Here is a 20,317-nt window from a genome sequence, read left to right as displayed (position 1 = left end):
ATGTTGCCTATAATTCAACTAACACATAACTATTTTCATGTATCACACCTGTTGTACTTCTGGACTGCTTATTTGTTCAGGATTAACAATCTTTGCAGGTGAACGTAAAACTGGGTCTCCTACTTGGCAGATGTGCAGAAATGGAGGCTTCACAGGACTTGGGAAGAAGAAACTACGATATGCAGCTAAAAAACGTTGTAATGTCATTTTCGCTGAGCTCAGTGTCTGGAAGTAAAAGATTTTCATCCATGTTCAGTATCAAGTGTAAAATCAAGTGTTTTGAAGTGGTGTATAGCTTTTCTGAACCAGACACAAAATGACCTAATTTCAAACTAGAAGTTGAATATACACCAATTTTTTTTAATCTACACAATTAGGTGTAGAACATATCTAAAAACGATTGTTTCTTTAAGACATACTGGAGATTGGCCCCTAACCTTTTTCTATGTCAGGTTAGTTTAGGTTCAGCAGGTTAGGTTTGTACTCAAGCCTAAAAAAAAAAAGTGCAAAAATCTGGTAATTTTCATCTTTATTAATTAAGAGTCAAGCATCTGCAGTTAAGGGAAAACACCTTACTTACTGGAATGACCAATTGTACGTAACAGCAGCATGAGCACTGGGGTGGGCACTAAGGATGGTGGTGAGTGCCAGACATGTGGCAAGTCCCCAAGAAAAGATGTGCAACTCGGCACACTTTTGGCAAGTCCCCAGGAAAAGATGCACAATCACACACAATGGTCACTTGCTGGTTATTAAAGGCTCCATACAGCTCTCAAGACTCATCCTTTGTTTGGGTTGCCATCTATGACCAGCCAACAGAGATTACAATATGCATAGTAATGAACTTGTTCATACAGTATAATAGCGATAATCAGTGACAGGTTTGGGTATGCCAAGTTATATTGGGCTGTGGCAATCTTAGTTAAGTTGGTCAAGTTAGACTGGGATTGGTGATGAAGCTACGTTCTTAGGTTAACGGAATTAGCTTAGATTAGGCTATGCTGGGTTAAATCATGCTGAATTTGGTTTAATACACAGTTCCGATCATACCCATGGTTGGTACCGCTACAAAACTAAGAGTGAGCCACAGCAGCAAATTACTTTCATATATTTCTCCTACTTTAGCTACTGGGTAAGAAGTCATGTATTTCTCCTATCACTCCAGCTACTACGTGAGGTGTAGGTAATTCATCAGTGGAATCCCGCATCTCTAAGAGAACTAGAATATGATAACAGAAACACCTGTGAAGGACCAATCTATCTCCTCTTCCATATCTGTATAATCAAATAAGGTGACAGTATATCTGGACAAACCATTATTTCATATTCTAAACATTACATTGGTATTGCCGAATAGTATGTCACCATTCAAATCCAACAGCGATACCAAGCTAGTGAAATACATGAACAAAAAATAATGCTCAAAAATCTCTGAACTCCTCTAACTCACAAGTCCATACGTTGGTGTAAAGCGTATTTCTGTAGTGACCCTAAAATGGAACGAAACTAATATTTATGTACAATAATCTAGCCAAAATAGTATGTAAGTAGCAAACATGACCTAGCACCACACAAGTGGAACCGGATGTCAACAAACAGACGACACAACGAGCAGCCATGGCATCCAACAGCATTCAAGTTGATTAAAAAGTTGATTAAAAAAGTATTCGAAATTCTACGAGAACAATGGATTGTAATTTATAAAAACTTATAAAAAAAAAACCTGTTGAGCTTCAAAGAAAGGTACTTTCAATGTTGATTAAAAAAAAAATAAAAGATTATTTATATAAGTTGCTGTTTAATTTTTTGGTGATCCGTTTTCTTCTTAACTTTAGAAAATAAAAGGATGGTATATGGGATACTTGAATAACCTAAAACCCACAGTCATTAGCATGATAATACACACACACACACACACACACACATATATATATATATATATATATATATATATATATATATATATATATATATATATATATATATATATATATATATATGCAAGAGGTCATTTTCACGAGTAGACGTACACAAAATTGGCTGTTGAATATCGCAAATCTTTTAGAATTTCATCATTAATCACCAGGAACAAAGGTTGGATACCAACACCGTTATCGACACCTGGAATATTAAATGTAATCATCTGGAACCCCATATAAGTGATGACATTGACAAGAGCCCATGCCAAGTCTAGTTTTGGCGAATATTTACACAATCACTTTTCATTTTTATGAAACAGCTGGGTTGATTGCGGAACTACCGGGATTCGAACTTCTGCACACTTTACCGATGAAGCTCCACGTTTACTCCTTTAGTTACGTATTGTCTGAATGGGCCATCTTCCACTATTTCTTAAAGCTTATAGTTATATCTAATTGAGAGAGCTCATCCTCTCCCTCCTTTGTACGCTTTTTTCCTCATGATCACCCCTCCCCCCTCGTGCAAAGCATGTGACATTTTCTCTCATAAATATAACTTTGTTACCAGGACTCCAGTATTGTCGAGTGCACTTTCCCCTACACGTTCCATGCAGTTCAGATTATTTTTTGATAAAAATTACATCAGTAAGTGCTTTTTAAGGATTTGCATGGGCGACAATTTATGGAAAATCACTTGGAAAAAGATATGAATTCTCGTTTATTTCTTAAACCATAATCAGTTGATGAATAAGACATGAATAAGACAATCATACATAATGATTTGATAAATATTTGTGCTCTTAAGAATACATTTGTAGCGTAAGGAGATAAACCTGAACAATAGAATTATCTCGTACAGGAAAATGGCGGATGGTTGGTTGTGTGTTAAAAATTTAAGCCTATAGACTGCAGAGTCATTAGGGCAGGTAACTTCAGTATTTCACAGATAAATGAAATCAAAACTTAAATACTTTCACAAATACCAGACTTCGCCGGAGCTGTATTATCAATGTAGGACGGAAAGGAGTATTGTGTCAAGGTCCAGTTTGCTCGAAAGGAGTCCATCATTCCCCTGATCCTACGCACAGTACATCCTCTAAATTATTTTATTATCCCATAAATGGGATCCTGGTGTTACACGTTATTAATAATGATGTTAAATAATGGAAATTTCTGTTGCGTAAAATTCTCGCCAGGAAGGCGGTGTTGGGGCGGCCTATACGCCAGATCGGCGATATCGGGAGGGCCGACCCGCCAGGCAGGGTCAACTTTGATACCGTGTTAAGACTACCCCCACTTCTATTGCTGACCTCTCGGCTCGTCTCGGCCGCAAGTTATTAATGGTCGTTACGTCACTTTCTGTGTCTTTTAATCTCCATTAATATGAGTGAAGACAGAAGAGAAGATATATTAAGAGAAAGTATACTTTTGACTCAAGAAAAATTAAGGAAGACTCTAGGACTTGCTGAATTGAAGTTTGAAGGTAAGTCGTAAACTTTTGAAATACTATTATACTTTATGTCTTCCATATACTACAACTCTGTATCTGGGCAAGGATACTTTTGCATCCTTGAAGATGAACAGCATTATGTGACCTTGCGAAAAAGACATGTTTGTTGCTTCTGATGAATTAACTTAAGCTCGTATCAGTAACTGTTTAGAGTGGCGTGCAGTAATATTTATTCCTCAATATGGGTTTTCATGATTTTTTTTATCATATCTAAAGAAGGACAACGAAGTTATAACCTCTACAATGTGGGGAAGTCGTGAGAGAACAGAGAAAACTGGTCTGAGAAGACATAAGAAAGTACTGAATTTAGTGAGAATGGATTTCTGGGGTGGGCCTGTATTTTTGACCTGGCAAAGATCACATCAGGACATTTCTCAGTAAAGTATTATTACAGTTATGGACATTCTTCTGCGAAATTTGGGATTTTAAGTTGTGGTTTAAACGAATTATGGGACTTTTACTCTTGGAAATTCCTGTTTGTCGTAAAAGGTATTAATACCCTCATTATTTGATATACAGTTCTTGGGCATCATGATGTGACCTACGGAATTAGAAAAAAAAATGCAGGGGAACCACAGAAATAACTTGGGGAAGCAACACATATCAATGAATTTACATTGCAGTTTTACACGGGAGTTCAGAGAAAAAAATGGTGCTGATTATGCATAGGATGATGAATATGATGTTACTGGTAATGTCTAAAAGGAAATTTGGGTTTAATTGATGAAAATCTGGGTGACACTAAGAAACCAGCAGAACTTATGAAATTCTCACTTGATTTCCTTTTGATACCAAGGAAGCCTTTTTTGTGATGTTTTAGTTGAATTATACTAATTGTGTGGTGGGAGTGGATTTGTACCTTGAATATATTTTCCACTCGTAGCAAATATTATTCTCCGTGTGGTAGGAGGGAATGGCCCTTGATATTTTATGTTTTTCCAATAGCATCAAGTTTTAAAATAGAATTTAGTTGCTAGGGGATGTTAGATGAAGTGTACATGGGTTATTTAGATTTCTAAAGATGTTTTTTATACTTTAATCTATCCAATATGTTCCTTTATCATCATATCCCTCCCTACTATCATATTTGTTGCTTTAAGATTGTGTGATTATAAACCTCAACAGAGCATTTCTAAATTGTTGGTCTTAAGTGTTAGGACTTCACTGATGTGTCTTTCTTCCACTTCTATTTGTTGTATACCTGTTACTCCTAAAGCATTTTTTTCATGGATTAGTAACAGTTAGTAGAAGCAGATTATAGGGATGGGGATTATGTATACAGAAGCGTATAAATAATTTTTGAATAAAGTAGGCAGAGCATTGAAGCTGAGGGAAGTTGTTTGGTAAAACTTTAGTTTTGAATTCCAGAAATATTTAGGTAAAAGTTTACTTTAGAAGCTTTACAGAAAGAACTCGTGGATTTTGAAGAAATGTATATCAATGGGCTCCTTATATGTAAAAGAAGTGATATGCACCAGCTCTGCATAATTTAGGTAATTTTCGTTTAGAAAAAAGTGAGGATGGGAAGGGGTATAGTTATCAGGAAATATTATTTGATATGAATGTAGTTGGTGAAACACTTGTAAACCTCATGCAACAGTATATATAAAAGAAATGTGTAGTATTACTGCTAACTGGCTCTGCTGCTTGAGACCACATGGAATGACTGTTTGTCATAGTAGGAGGGGGGGTGGGTTGGTGGTACTACCAGTTGCTGTCATCTCTTTAATTTTGGCATGTGACATGATATCCTGGGTATGTATTTGTATATTTCATGTGTAGCACTGAAAATTGAGATAATTTTGAGCTGTTGGGTGAAGTTAGATGAAGCTGTCATGGCTTGTTTTGAGTGCTTTGAGTGTTTCTCCTATTTTTCCAGTAATTTACAATTTATAGTAAGGTACAGCACAAAGACTGGTTAGGCTCTACCTTGGATGATCCTGGTGGAGCTGAGGGCCTTTCTTTTTCTCTTGTGAACAATCTGGAATAGATAAAGCATAATGCTGCATGTGTTTCCAACTGTCATGACCATCCACCCAAAACATGACCTCTTACTTTTGCACCCTCCCAGTATACATAAGGGATTTCTACTCCTACAGGTTCCTCTGAATACAATCTAATATTCATTACTTCAATAAGACACACTCACTCTCTATCACTCCCATGAAATGCCGGTTTTGGCATTTTCGGAGAGTTCATCAGTCATTCTTACTGGGCATCTTTACTAAATTTTCCATGGATGGAGGGGATGCTTCAAGATGTGGAGGTTTTCTAGGCTAGTATGGAGTCCTGCATTCCATATTCTAGCCCATGATACTTACATCCCTTGCCACATTGTCATTAAGTGGATTAAGTATCCACAGTAATATCACATATCCTTGATGCAGACCTGCCATTACCTAGAGTCACTCACCTTCACCTGCTGTTTTACGTACACACATGCCTGCTGTCATGGTGAAAACTTGTCACTGGAAAAGTAGCTTTTCATTTATTCCATATATTTCCAGCACTTTCTACAAGGCCTCGCTGTTAATTCTTTTATATATTTTTTTGAGATTCGTAAACCACTTTCTCTAGATATTTATGACTTTGAGTCACGTTATTGCTACTAAATCAGATTACTGCAAGCAGAATAGGTAAGGAGCAAAGGCTTTTAGGAAAGGTAGGAGATGTGTGGATAAGATTTTTATGGTGCAAATGACTATGGAAAAGTATCTCACAAGGGGTAAAGAAGTTTTATACTGCTTTTATGGATCTGGAGAAAGTGTACAACAAAGTTGAGTGGAAAGCTTTATGAGATTTGTTTAGGATATATGGGGTAGGGGGACAGTTGTTGGATTGTGTGAAAGCCTTCTATATAGTAGCAAGTGCGTGTGTAAGGGTGGATGGAGAGTTGAGAGTTTCAGTATATATGTGGGTGTGAGGCAGAGCTGTGTGATGTCACTATGGCTTTTTGAAATATATATGGATTGAGTGATGAGAGAGATGAAAGCAAAACTTAGGAGAGGGGTGACAGAGATGGTGTGTGGCTGTGAGGTATGGTGGTTTGTGCCAAGCCTATTTGTGGATGATGCTGTATTTGCTAAGAGTGAGGAGGAGTTGCAGAAGGTTGTAAATGTCTTTCATTATGTGTGTAAGTGTAGGTAGTGAAAATAAATGCAAGTAAAAGTAATAATGTTTGAAAGGAAACAGAGTGAAAGTATTGATTTAACAAAACCATGTAGAGTTAAAGAGGAATATAGATATGGGGGGAGGAAGACTGGAAGAGGTGAGAGAATTTGAATACAGGTAAGTTTGGTGACATGGAAGGAGGGATAAGGGCAGAAGAGTCATTGAGTCCCTTGATAGAATAATGAAGGGGATAGGTGCAAGTATGGAAGTGAAGAGAGGATTACGGGACTGCATAGTCCTCCCAATCCTGACTTATGCAGCAGAAACATGGACATGTAATGGCTCACAAAAATCAAGAGTCCAGGCTTTGGAAATGAGCTACTGTATTTGGGATGGGCATGTGGTATGACTAAATGGAATGAAGAAAGAAGTGAAGGGGTGTATGAGAACCAGGAATGCAAAAGGATAAGATGTGGACTGGTAGAGTGGGTGAAATATAATACTTTGAAGCTTGTGGAAAGAATGCCAGACTGGGAGTTTACAAGTACAGTGTATGATAATTCAGTTAAAGGGGTTGGTGTGAGAGGAATTCTCCTGTGACGTGGGCATATAGTGGAAGAATGCTGAAGGAAGAGAAATAGTAGAATAATGCATGGATTGGTGTATGCAAGGATGGCATGTAAGGACAGGGATGACTGGGATAAGTGAAAACTCTTTTGCTGTGGCCACCTTTTGATGGGAATTCCTGGAGGGAATGGGCATCAGAGATGTAGATAGATGGATAGGTAGAAGGAATGCTAACTAAAGCAGAATTTTTTCCAGTGCCATCCTGGCAGTGGGTGAGATCTCTATACACTACTAATGGCATGATTAGTCAACTGAATATTCAGATAGAGGTGGGAATGTTAGTGCATCAGTTGAAATGACTGCTGTTTCCCTGTAGCACAGCAATTGATTTTAGTCTTCAATAAACAGATTACTGAATCTAAATAATTTTCTTTTTCTCCACCAAAGATTTATGTTCCTGTCTACTTTCTACTTGGAGATGATTAACTCTTTTTCATTTGCCCATTTTCATGCTGTTGATCAGTTACTGTTTTAAGATTAAACTATGATTTTATTATTTTTGTAATTTATTTTTTGCCGCATTCTAGATTTTTTTTGTCTGATTATGGCACCTTTAGGAAATCCTTTCCATGATTCTTCTCTTAATTGCCTAAGCTTTTTCCAGCTGTTAGGATAGGTGAATCTCTGGGATCTTTATTATTCCTGTAGTCTAGTCTTTAACTAATCTATTAAGAATAATGTTTGTCCATTTTATTTAGAACTATAATGCAATCACAGATCGCAAATCCAAAAATTAATTTTCCAAAATATAATGATCGACTTCCTGAAATATTTTCCCCATTTAAAAGTCCTTGGAAAAGTACGTCAACTTTCCAGCAACAGAAGATAGTGAGCTAGTCACCAGACAGTATTGTTATTTGTTTTTATCCGTATGGTGCCAATCAAAGCATGTACAAGTTGCCTCCAGTCTTGGATCATCCCCGTCACAATGATGGACAAGAACACTAGCATTGCTTCAGAAAGTGCCTCGTCATTCAGAGAGAAGAGAAAAAGGAAAGTGCTCAATATGGAAGGAAAAGTAGACATCACATGATTGATTGAGCAAGGTATGTCCAGAGCAAGAATTTGCTTTGAGTTTGATACAGTACTGTGTGAGCTTACATAGTGAGGGAGGAATGTCAAAAGAGGAGAGTTGCTTCAGTCATTTTCTTTTGCCTGAAAATAAGGGTCCTCAAAATGAAATGATTAATATATCACATTTATCAATGAAATAATGTAAAAAACTATTGGGCCAGGCTAGTTCTCATTTGCTGAACCCTGTCAATGGAAAAGAGGAAATCCTCACAGAATCTCAACTAATTTTCAAATTTTGGCATTTTCTTTCTTCCTTTCTGCACATACTTGAAATTAATTAGGAGCCATTAGATATGAAAATGTCATCAGAAAAGTTATTTGTATTGCCCACTCATTGAGTCTTCCATTGTGGATCAAGGTTTTTCCTGAGTAACATGCAACTCTCTGTTTAACCAGTGGATTGAAACTGGCCATATCTGCACCTTCAGCTAAGACCCATGCCCATACATCATTACTGAAAATTGCCTAGTGGCATCACATAAATCATTGCCATTAGCCCTTTCTTGTTTATATGACTTGTAATTTACTGAACTGCAATGTAGTAGCCATCTTTCATAAGTACCAGGCAGTATTGGCATTTGTTTCCACAAATTTTCCATGGCATATTTCACTGCTTGAATTCCACAAATTTTCCATGGCATATTTCACTGCTTGAATTGTGGAAACTGAAGTTCAGGTTTTATTGGGTGTCTTTATCTCCTTCACTTTTGTTAGTTCTCACTTAAACTCTTTAAACCCACGTTTAAGTAGCTTGTAGGGCTTAGAATGTATTTTCAAATCCTGGAATATATAGTGATTAATTCACATTTTTTATGGCTAATCTTAATTTTTAGTTTATCTTCGTATTTTAAGTTTGTGTATATTGCTTTTCTGCCATGCTTCATGTTTCTTGTATGGAAAGTCTCATAATGTTCTATATCTGGTTTGTCTTATATCATCTTAGCTTTGCTTATTTCATTATTTCCATTTCATGCACATCTTTCTACCTTCTGTGTTTAAATTACTAAATACATTCCCTTTATAGCTGGAGTACATTTTGAGTTCTCTTCTTTTCATCCAAACCATGAAAACATGATTTTTCATATAATTTCATTTTACCAGTAAACTTAGCGGACTATCATCGTCAAGTATTGCACATGTAATCTTAGTAAGTAGTGCCATATGTTTACATGCTATCTTGTTCTCTATAGGTTTTGTGTTTGCAGAGTCCTTAGTTTTTTAATTCGTAATTTTTTCATTGTAACAGAAGAACCTGCTTCAGTCTTTTTGGTAGGCAGTTTGGAGAAATTGGTTGCAAATGTTCTGATTGTTGCTAGCAAGTCTTCAGAACCAAATGTGAATCTTCAGAATTCAGTGACTAAAGCATTTTGAGAAAATATTGCCTGCACCACATTTATCGGTGGAAATTGGCAATGATTAAAAAATTTCTTTACTCGTAAATTTCTATATGTTACTAGATTGCCTGCACCACATTTATCGGTGGAAATTGGCAATGATTAAAAAATTTCTTTACACGTAAATTTCTATATGTTACTAGATACTTTTAAAGAGACTTTTTTCAGTAGCCTTTTTCTTTGCCTTTCAGATGATGACAACAGTGCCAACCTTTAGGCTTGTAATGGAGTAGTGTGTTCTGCAAATTCCCCCCAAACTCTGCCAGTCCTGATGCTGCGAGCTATTGCAGTTGGTATCCCCATTGGTATCACCTTTGTGGATTGCTTTGGTTATGTTGCCAAGGTTGAAGGTGTATCGATGCAACCAGCCTTGAATCCTGAAAGTAATGGAAGGAGTGATTTTGTCTTTTTGAGTCGCTGGAGTTCCAGATCTTTTTGTTATAACCGAGGTGATATGGTATCTCTTGTGTCTCCTAAAGATCCCAGTCAGAAGATCATTAAACGTATAATTGCCCTTGAAGGTGACCTAATTCGTACCATTGGATATAAAAGTAGGTATATCCGTATTCCAGAGGGACACTGTTGGGTAGAAGGTGATCATACTGGCCACTCATTAGATTCAAACTTTTTTGGCCCAGTAGCAGTAGGCCTCATAACAGCTAAAGCCTTACAGATTGTGTGGCCTCCTGAACGGTGGCAGCGTTTAGAAAGTGAATTGCCAGATGAACGAATACCTCTCAATTTACGAGGTGTTTCTGGTAAGGGTTTTGATTACAGTGAAGTTTTTGATATGTCAGACATAGAAGAATGAAATGTAGATGAAAGATTTTCTATACAAATCTCATTAATTAGATAAACCAAGAAAAATGAGGGTTGCTTCTTTTGTAAATCATTTAGAGTTTGAATTAGAGGGGAATATCAATAAAAATGCAATATGCCTGGGTGACATTGACAATGATGGACAAAATGAACTTATTGTTGGAAATGAAAAGGGAGGCCTAGCAGTCTTTAAGGGAGAATGCCATCGTCCAGTTCGTGTTGGGACTGATCTTGGAATGGTTTCTGCTGTAGCTGTTGGTGATGTGTTCAATTCTGGTCGTAATGTTTTAGTGGTGGTCACAGGTTGTGGTTATTGTTATATATATGATTTTGAGGATGATCACCTTGGAGAATCAACAGAGAAAAAGGTTTTGCAACCAGTTCATGCTCAGCGTATTCCTGCTAATATTAAAGTTATGTTGATAGGTGATGTAAATGGTGATGGTTTTTCTGAAATGGTTGTTGCACTTACAGACCGTGTTGTCCGTACGTACCGATGGGTAAATTCAGGTGAAGTTGTTGGGGGAAAACCATATGGGAAACTTATTGGCCTCAACAAATGGGAGTTAGGGGATCAGATTGGAGGGATTACTTTTAATCAGTGTAAAGATGGAACTCCATCACTTTTAGTAGCACAACCTGGTGGTACTTATTTTACCCTTAAAGTACAACCTGCTGGTCAGGATAGAGAGCTTGATCCTTTTGATGAAAAGTCATCAGAATTGTTGACCAAAATGTCCTTAGACTATGAGCCTCTGGCATCAGCTAGACTTCGCAGTCCCAACATTCACACAGAGATTTGTGGCAATATTAGGCTGGGTAAAGTCAGACCTTGTTCATATAGTAGTGAAGGGGATGTACATGAGAATTCAAAGACAGTTTCTGTCCAGTCAGATAGTGATGTAGGAGAAGCAGCCTCATGTGAAACTTCTAAAAAATTAGGGTCTAACCAAGCCAGGCTAAGTACTGACACAGATGAAGAATCATCCTTTGAAATGTTTGCTAACAAGTCGCATGTTAGGTCAGGCACAGAATCCAATGAAGGACCAACTGGTTTGGCATCTGCCTATGCCTTAGCTACTTTGGATGGCACTATGATGCTGGTACATGAAGGTAAAATTCAGTGGAATTTGCAAGTCGACCATCAACTTTTTGCCGTATGTAAACTTGATGTCACTGAGGATGGAAATGATGAAGTTGTGGCATGTGCTTGGGATGGAAACACATACATAGTCTGCCAGAACACTGACTGTGTTCGTTTTACCTTCCATGAGCCTGTGAGTGCATTCACAGCAGGCTTGTATGGCCTCAGAGGAAAGCAGGTATGTGTCATGCTGTTGTAATAATAACCTTAATTTATAAAATTTTATTAACTTCTTTGGTTTTGCAACTTAATAATATCTTAAGTTCTGCTACACTTAATTTTCAGTTAGCCAAATGTCAAGGTTTATGCTTTTGTCATTCTGTGTATTGCCTCTTGTTTCTTCTCTCGGATATGCTGACATATATCTTTACATGAGTGTATACACATACTTACCAGATATTAGAGAGCAAGGAACAATTATAGCAGGATAAGAAGGCAGGAACAAAGAAACTTTGAAAAGAATGTTGTGGTCTAGGCTGTAAGAAATATAAAACTTTTCCATAAATTCTTCAGGAGTAAATTGTCAGTTAAAGAGGACCTAATCAGGCTGTAGGGGATTCAGAGGAAAGAATTGTAGATGATGTAAGAATGTGAGGAACTGAATAACAAGTTTAGAAGTGTTATCTTAGTGGAAGACAGTGTAGCCTCAATGCCAGTGAGAAGGAATGAAGAGAAGGTTGTAGAAAACTTATATATAGAAAAGACATTTAAGAGAATGCTAAAGTTTTTGGCCCATACAAGGCTTTTGATCTTGATGAAATTTCACCATTAGTGCTGATGTGTGCAGATGCACTAGACGAACCTCTTGCAATGCTTCTCAAGAGTGGCTGGAGAAGGTAAAGTACCAAAGGAATGGATAAGGGCAAATTTCATACCTTCTATGAAAACGGTGGCTGGGAATAGTCACTGAACTACAGACTGGTCTAACAGATGAACATCGTCTGTAGGTTTCTGGATAGTTAAAAACCAATTGGATGACTTTCTACTAGGGAGAAATCACCTTTGTCAGAGACAGCATAATTGTAGGGAAAGGTGGTCATGTGTAACAAATCTTACATTGCTATGAGAGAGTGAGTTATGTCTTAAACAGAAGGGAAGACAGGATGGACTGTTTGTATCCAAACTTCCAGAAAGCATTTTTCACTCTTCTGCTTGGGAGACTGAGAAGCTGGATCACCAGGCAAGAATAAGGGGATACCCTTTCATCGGATAGATTATTGTTGTGGAAGGGAACACAGAATGCATGGGAGAGAAGCCTTCTCCAAATGGACTGAGGTGAACAGTAGAGTTTTCCAGGGTTCTCCTATGGGGTCCATCTTCTTGGGTAAGTGATTTACCTGAAGGTATGGACTCCTATTTGCAGTTGATGCAAAGGTCATGAGGGAATTGAAAAGTGAGGAAGATTACATCAAGTTACAAAGAGGACCTCAATAGCTCGAAAGTCAGCATTGGGACTGATGTGTTGCCAGAATGATGTTTTAGGAGGTTTTTGAAAGAGACATACTGTTTTATGGCAAATATTGAAATTACTTGTAAGTACATGGGTCAGGATATGTTCAGCAAGTTATTCATAGCATAGACCCAGTTAAGCATCTGTTTTTCATGTTTAGCACTGTACATAAAGCACAAAAAAATAACAGAGGTTCAAGGGATTGCATCAGAGATGGTACCTGAATAAGAGAGCTGCATTACACAGAGAGGCTAAAGGCTATAGATTTGCTGACTGTGGAAATCAGAAACCTCTGGTTCCTAAACCAGCCTCACTGTCTGACAGTGAACAGTTATTTGCTTGATACATAGATAAAGCAACCAGAGGTCATAACGTAAAATTAAGCATGAAACTTAGTAGAAAAGATGTAAACAAGATTTTAGTGATATCAGCAATAGATCATTGGAATAAGCTAAGTGATAAAATTTTTCATGCTGATAGTGTACAGAAATTTAAAAAGTTGTTCTGTATGATAGTAGGGAAAGTTAAAAAATTGGGTCCCTCTGAAATTTAGAACCACTCTCCATACAGCACTAATAGGCTGTAACTAAAGAAAAGTAAGAGTGCATTAAGTATTGTAAAACAGGAGAAAGCAGGGAAAAAGCAGATGAAGATTTTGTTGAGGGTTGAGTGAAAAGTTTAGGGAAAATAAGAAATTGTACTGAAAAAGGAAAGAGGTGGATATTAAAGTGGAAATGTTAATGTGAAAAGTATGGAAGGGAAGTTACTTAATCAAAAGCAGTAAGTGAAAGGAAGAGGGAAAGAATGTTTTGGAGAACTGATGAATGTGGGAGAAAGTAAGGCAGCAGTTGTTTTATACATAGGTATGGAGGATGGAAGAAAAAGGATACAAGTGCAGGGTCTTATAGCAAGAGGGTAGGTGAAAAGGGCAATAATGAAGTTGAAGGTAGGAAAGACACCTTGAGTGGATGGGATTATGGCTGAAATTTTGAAATATGGAGAAAGTATGACAAAGTGGATGCATTTGACATGTGATTTAGCATGGAAACAGAAGGTTGTGCCTGTGGATTGGATGAACGCTAATATTGTTCCATTATTCAAGGAGAAAGTTGCTGAGGATTTCAGTAGCAATTATCAGGAATAAGTCTGTTAAATATACCTGGAGAAGTATATGCAAGAGTATTGATTGATATGTTGATTGATAGAGTGATGAAAGTGACTGAATTGGAATAATTGAGGAGCAAGGTTGGTTTTAGGAAAGGTAGAGGATGTGTGCATAAGATTTTTGTGGTGAAAATTAGTGTGGAAAAGTATCAAGGAAAGGGTATGAAGCTATATGCAACTTTTATGCATCTGGAGAAAGCACATGACAGATTCAAATAAAATGCATTAAGGGATGTGTTAAGGATATATGCTGGGTAGGGGGACAACTATTAGGTGGTGTGAAAGCCTTCAGTAGAGGAGCTAATGCATATGTAAGAATGTATGGAGAATTTAATGAAAGTTTCAGCATACACTTGGGTGTGTGATGCCATCATGGTTTTTTAACATATATATAAAGATGATGTGATAAGAGAGTTGAAAGCAAAACTGGGGAAAAGGGTTGTGGAGATGGAGTGTGGTGGTGTGGTATATTGGCATGTGACAAGGCTATTTGTGGATGATACGAAGTTGTTTTCTAAGAGTGAAGAGGAGTTGTAGAAAGTTATAAGTGTGTTATATGATGTAAGCACAGGAGATTCAAGGTAAATCCAAGTAAAGTAATGGCATTTGAAAGGAAACAGAGTGAAAGCATGGACTTTGTAAAGCCCTTTAAAGTGAAAGAAGAAAGTGTACTAAACAGTGTTAAAGATATGGAGAAGAAAGTCTGGAAGACTTTAAGCATTTAGGAGCTATCTAGGCATATTAGGCAAGGTAGTGAATGGTGGGGTGAAGAAGTAAAGTTGCTGTTGAAAGAGAAAAGAGAGGTGTTTGGGCAGTACTTAGAGGGAAGGCATGCAAATGATGGGGGGATATATAAGAGAGCAGCAGGAAGTTGAGAGGAAAGTGCAGAGATTTAAAAAAAAAAAGGGCAAATAAAAGTTGGGGTGAGGGATTATCAGTAAAATTTTGGAAGAGTAAGATGTTTTGAAAGGAGGTAAATAATGTGCAAAAGACAAGAGAACAAACATGAACATCAGTGAAGGGGGCAAATGGGGAAGTGATAAAGTGAGGAGGAGGAGGTGGCATGAGTGTTTTGAAGAATTACTAAATTTGTTGATGATAGAGTGGCAGGTGTAAGGTGGTTTGGTTGGGGTGGTATGCAAAGTGAGAGACTCGTGGAGTGTGGTTTGGTGAAGAGAGAAGGGGTGGTGAAAGCCTTGTGTGAAAAGACATGTGGCAATGTGGTTGGAGTAGTTGGTATTACAGTTGAATTTATTAAGAAAAGGGGGTGATTGTGTTGTTGATTGGTTCGTGAGGATTTTCAATGTATATACAGATCATGGTGAAGTGCCAGAGGATTGGCGGAATGCATGTGTAGTGATGTTTAAAGACAAGGAGGACAAAGGCAAGATGTATGGGAGGGTATTGATTGAGAGGGTGAAGCCATGTATAGAGCATCAGATTAGGGAGCAGCACTGTGGTTACAGAAGTGGTGGAGGATGTGTAGGTCAGGTGTTTGCTTTAAAGAGTGTGTGGAAGAAGTTCTTAGAAAAACATGGATTTGTACGTGATATTTATGGATTTGGAGAAAGTATATGATAGGGTTAATAGAGATGCTTTGTGGAAGATCTTGGGAATATGTGGTATAGGAGGAAAGCTGCTAGAAGCAGTGAGAAGTTTTTAACAAGGGTATAAAGCTTGTGTATGAGTAGGAATGGAGGAGAGTGAATGGTACCAAGTGAAGGTTGGTCTGTGGCAGGGGGTTTGTGATGTCACCATGGTTGTTCAGTTTGTTTATGGATGGGGTGGTGAGGGAGGTAAATGTGAGAGTCTTGGAATGAGGAGCAAGTATGCAGTCTGTGGCATATGAGAGGGCCTGGGAAGTGAGTCAGTTGTTGTTTGCTGATGATAGAGCACTAGTGGCATTTCTGAGTAAGAAACTGCAGAAGATGGTGACTAAATTTGGGAAAGTGTGAAAGGAGAAAGTTGAGAGTGAATGTGAATAAAAGCAAGGCTATTGGCTTTAGCAGGTTTGAGGGACAGGTTAGTTGGGATGTGAGTTTGAATGGGGAAAATTGGAGGAAATGAAGTGTTTTAGATATCTGGGAGTGGACATGGCCACAAATAGAATCATGGAAGTGGGTCATAGGATGGGGTAGGAAGCAAAGGTCCTGGAAATGCTGAAGAATGTGTGGAAAGAGATAACATTTTCTTGGAGGGCAAAAATAGTTATGTTTGAAGAAATAGGATTCCCAACAATATTATATGCATGCGAGGCTTGGGCTATTGATAAGGTTGTGTGGAGGAGGATGGGTGTGTTGGAAATTAAGTGTTTGAGGACAGTTTGTGGTATGAGGTGGTTTGATCGAATGAATAACAAAAGAGTAAGAGAAATATGTGGTGATACAAAGAGTGCGGTCAAGAAAGCATAAGAGGGTGTGCTGAAATGGTTTGCAAATATGGAGAAAGTGAATGAGGAAAGGTTAACAAAGAGGGTATGTGTGTATGAAGTGTAGGGAACAAGGTGAACAGATTGACCATATTGGAGGTGAAAGGATGGAGTGAAAAAGATTTTGAACAGTTGGGGCCACAACATGCAGCAGGATGAAAGGCGTGCATGTAACCGAGTGAATTGTACCGATATGGTATAGAGGTCAACATGCAATCAGTGGGCTGAACTAGAGCATTTGAAATATCTAGGGTAATCCATTTAAAGTTCTGTGAGGTCTGGTAATGGATAGTGAGTTATGGTTATGGTGCATTACACATGACAGCTAGAGAACAGATGTAAGCGGATGTGGCCTTTCTTCGTCAGTTCTGGCGCTACCTCGCTAATGCGGGAAATGATCAAGTATGGGAAAAAAGGAGCTATCTTGGGTAAGTTTGATGATATGGAGGGAAAGATAAGGGAGAGAGCAGTACAGGGTAGGAGAGTCATTGGGTCCCTCAATAGAATAATGAAAGGTAGAGTTATATGTATGGAGGTGAAGAAAGGACTGAGGGACAGCACAGTCCTCCCAACCCTGACCTATGCAGCTGAAACATGAACATGGAAAGAGTCACAGAGGTCAAGAATCCAGGCTTTGGAAGTGAGCTACTTGAAAGGAGCATGTGGAAGGAAGGAAGAAACGAGTGGGTGTATGAGAAATTTGGTTTAGCATCGAATACAAAGGGGGAGGTAGAGTGGGTTAAACATAATACTTTGAGGTAGTGTGGGCTTGTGGAAAGATATGCAAGATGGGGAGTTTACAACATGAGTGTATGATAGTATGATTAAAGGGGTAGGTGCAAGAGGAAGACCACCTGTGAGATAGTATGATTAAAGGGGTAGGTGCGAGAGGAAGACCACCTGTTACATGGGGAAATACAGTGGAAGAATGTGTGGAATGATGTATGCAAAGGAGGCATGTAAGGCAGGGATGAGTGGAAACTCTTGATGGAAGTTCCTAGAGGGAATGGGCATCAGAGATATAAGTAAGTAGATAAGGTTGTTAAACACACTAATTGCAAATATCAGAAACATGGATTGTCCTGTAAAAGGATTTAAGAATATCTAGGATAGTGATATTCAAAGTTTTCTTCATCAACTCAACAAAGTGTTTTTCTGCAGCCAGAATATATTCGTTGTAGTGCTGTGATCACACACTAATTCCATCGGGGCTTTGTTCCTGACTAGGCTGAAGGGCTTAGATAATCCCTTAAAAGTATCAATATTTATGTCTAGTAAATCCTTCATTATCTTTTAAAGTTAGGCTTAATGAAACTCAGTTAGGATGTAACAACTCCTCAAAAAAAAGAAAAAAAAAATATATATATATACAACAGTAGCTATAGGAACATTCACTTTTATTGTCATTGTTTTCTAAATTTCAGGTACCTTGTCTAGTGTATGCTACCTTCAACAACCACATCTATCTGTATTATGATATCACCATGCCTCACATTGTCACCAAAACCATCACGCAAGTGTTACAGAAGGAACCAAAGTATCAGCAGATGTTAGAAAAGCTTGGAATTAATGCTAATGATACAACATTGCTCAAAGAACTAAATCATTTTTTGTTATATGGAAAATTTTAAGTTATAATTGATGTGTTTTATGTTATGATGTGCAATAAGCCCAGTTTAGCCATTAGTGAAAAATAAGTCCACCCTGAAGATGAAACATAATACATTACTGAAAAATATTGTAAATCATAGCATAAAATTTTGTGTGATGTATAACTGAATGTATTTAAAAGATTGATCTTAATGGGATCCAGAAATTCTGAATTGATACAGGTATGTTCATATTTTTAGGGAAAAAATAACCACATTCTGCTGTGGATTGTGAAGTCAGCGGTGTAACTCAAATTGTTTGTAAATACAAAAAAAGATTGTGCCATAAGATTTGCATGGATAGATGTGTTATTTATATTACTAGTCCTGACCAAAAACTTTCAGTTTTTTCTGTTGCGAAAACACAATCACATTTTTTTTCCTTTACTAAACTGATGAGGTTAGTTAAACCATATGAACACTATAACTTTTATAATTGATGGGACTGTATCCTACGAAATTGTGTAGGAGATTATTGAAATGTATGAATTTTTTTATGTATATAGTAGTAGTATATGAGCAGTTTTAATAAATTATACTTTGAAATTATGATCTTGTATTTTTAAACCTGTGAAAACACAGTGCATTATTATACTTGCAGGACTACCCGTTATTAGAATGCATAAATGTGGCATTGAATATATTGCAATTACACATATGTACACACACAACCCATAAGATTTTTTAGCCAGATTGATGAGGGAGAAAGAGGTAGGGATAGTACAACCAGTGGACATAACCTGCAATTAAGCAGAAAACTTGTTAACAAAAGATGTAAAAAAGTACTTTATTAGTATGAAGGTACTAAATGAATGGAACAAAATGACTGAAGACATGGTTAATGCAAAGAGCCTACATAGATTTAAGAGACTATAACAGAATATAATTTTCAAGAGATAGGGTCCTCTTGAACGTAAAACTCTTTCCTGACAAGGTACAGTTAAGTAATTAGAAATATGTAATTACACACAAATACAGAGACCTCCATGTTATAACAGCATTACTGACTGTCATGCATGCACAGGCTTCTGGGAATCAAACCTGCATATGTTAAAATCCTGGTCACAGCAGCCCACAGCTCACCCAGCTGTTCATCCTGCCCAAGGGGCTGGTTGATAAAATGGGTACCTGGCATATGCAAGGTGTGTCTGTGTGTGTGTGTGTTCATACATGGGAGTAAATACATAATACAGTATACAAGGTTGAGAGACAGGGATACACGAGTAAAATTCTCTCTAACTCACAAATAATCACACTAGCATACACACACACACACATACACACACAATAATGCATGAAAGAAAAACTAATAATGAGGAATTATAATTTAAATTATTTCAAGTATTCTTAAGGGAGTCATGGGGGTTAAATCCTAGACTGAAAGCACTAACTGACATTTACAGTGTGTAGTAACATACAAATGGCTATTGCTAAAATTTTTTGCAATAAATGGTGACAAACATCAAAACATGAAACATTTACTCTTAAAAAGTAAATAGAAAATCAGGAAGCTGAAACAAAAGTAAAAATCTGAACAACATGAATACAAGCACCACATCTTCCCCCATTTCTGCCACTCCACTTTACACCCACCACTACCACTGTTTGTACGATCTGTGCCACTAGTCTGCCATTTCTGCAACCACCCTCTTTACCACCACCTATTTCAGCATCCTTGCCACAATTTCTGCATCCCCTTTTTTTGTCACCACCATCATTACCACCACTTCTGCCATCCTCTTTTGTGCTTCTGTCATCTTTGCCACCACCACACTTTCCCTACATTACCATTGCATTTATCATTCTCTTTGATATCACCACTACCTCTGCCATTCCCTCTGCTACCACCATGCCTACCACCACCTTTTTCACCATCCCTGCCAGCTCCAACCGTCAGCTTCTCTGCCACCCAGCTCCAACCGTCAGCTTCTCTGCCACTTATTACCATCTTTGCTGCCCACTCTGATACTATCCCAGGTAGATTAACTGAAATGGTACAGACAAAACATGCCCCAATCAGAGGCTGTC

General features: G+C 37.7%; 2 protein-coding genes across 16 annotated transcripts in view; one reads left to right on the top strand and one right to left on the bottom strand.

The window, feature by feature from the left end:
- Window positions 1-20,317, bottom strand: part of LOC139762338 (peptide deformylase, mitochondrial-like) — an 86,813-nt gene that overhangs the window by 24,806 nt on the left and 41,690 nt on the right. The window contains exons 1-3 of one of the 14 annotated variants that reach the window (XM_071687008.1): window positions 1,598-1,636; window positions 581-802; window positions 49-225 (exon numbers count right to left, since the gene is read on the bottom strand). In XM_071687008.1, the coding sequence (XP_071543109.1) occupies window positions 49-207 (159 nt within the window). In that variant the 5' untranslated portion in view covers window positions 208-225; window positions 581-802; window positions 1,598-1,636. The other 13 variants (XM_071687003.1, XM_071687013.1, XM_071687006.1 and 10 more) reach the window with 13 other exon arrangements.
- LOC139762337 (KICSTOR complex protein ITFG2-like) overlaps window positions 2,765-20,317 on the top strand; it is a 31,545-nt gene continuing 13,992 nt past the window's right edge. Inside the window, exons 1-3 of one of the 2 annotated variants that reach the window (XM_071686998.1) lie at window positions 2,878-3,402; window positions 9,827-11,776; window positions 18,065-18,838. In XM_071686998.1, coding sequence (XP_071543099.1) covers window positions 10,502-11,776; window positions 18,065-18,271 — 1,482 coding nt within the window. In that variant the 5' untranslated portion in view covers window positions 2,878-3,402; window positions 9,827-10,501 and the 3' untranslated portion in view covers window positions 18,272-18,838. Of the gene's footprint in view, window positions 3,403-9,826; window positions 11,777-18,064; window positions 18,839-20,317 lie in introns of those variants that run through there. The other variant, XM_071686999.1, reaches the window with a different exon arrangement.

Source organism: Panulirus ornatus, chromosome 43 (assembly GCF_036320965.1).
Source record: "Panulirus ornatus isolate Po-2019 chromosome 43, ASM3632096v1, whole genome shotgun sequence".
Classification (NCBI taxonomy): Eukaryota; Metazoa; Arthropoda; class Malacostraca; order Decapoda; family Palinuridae; genus Panulirus; species Panulirus ornatus.
Note: the sequence above shows the minus strand (reverse complement) of the source record. Positions and strands in the feature narration are given on the sequence as shown.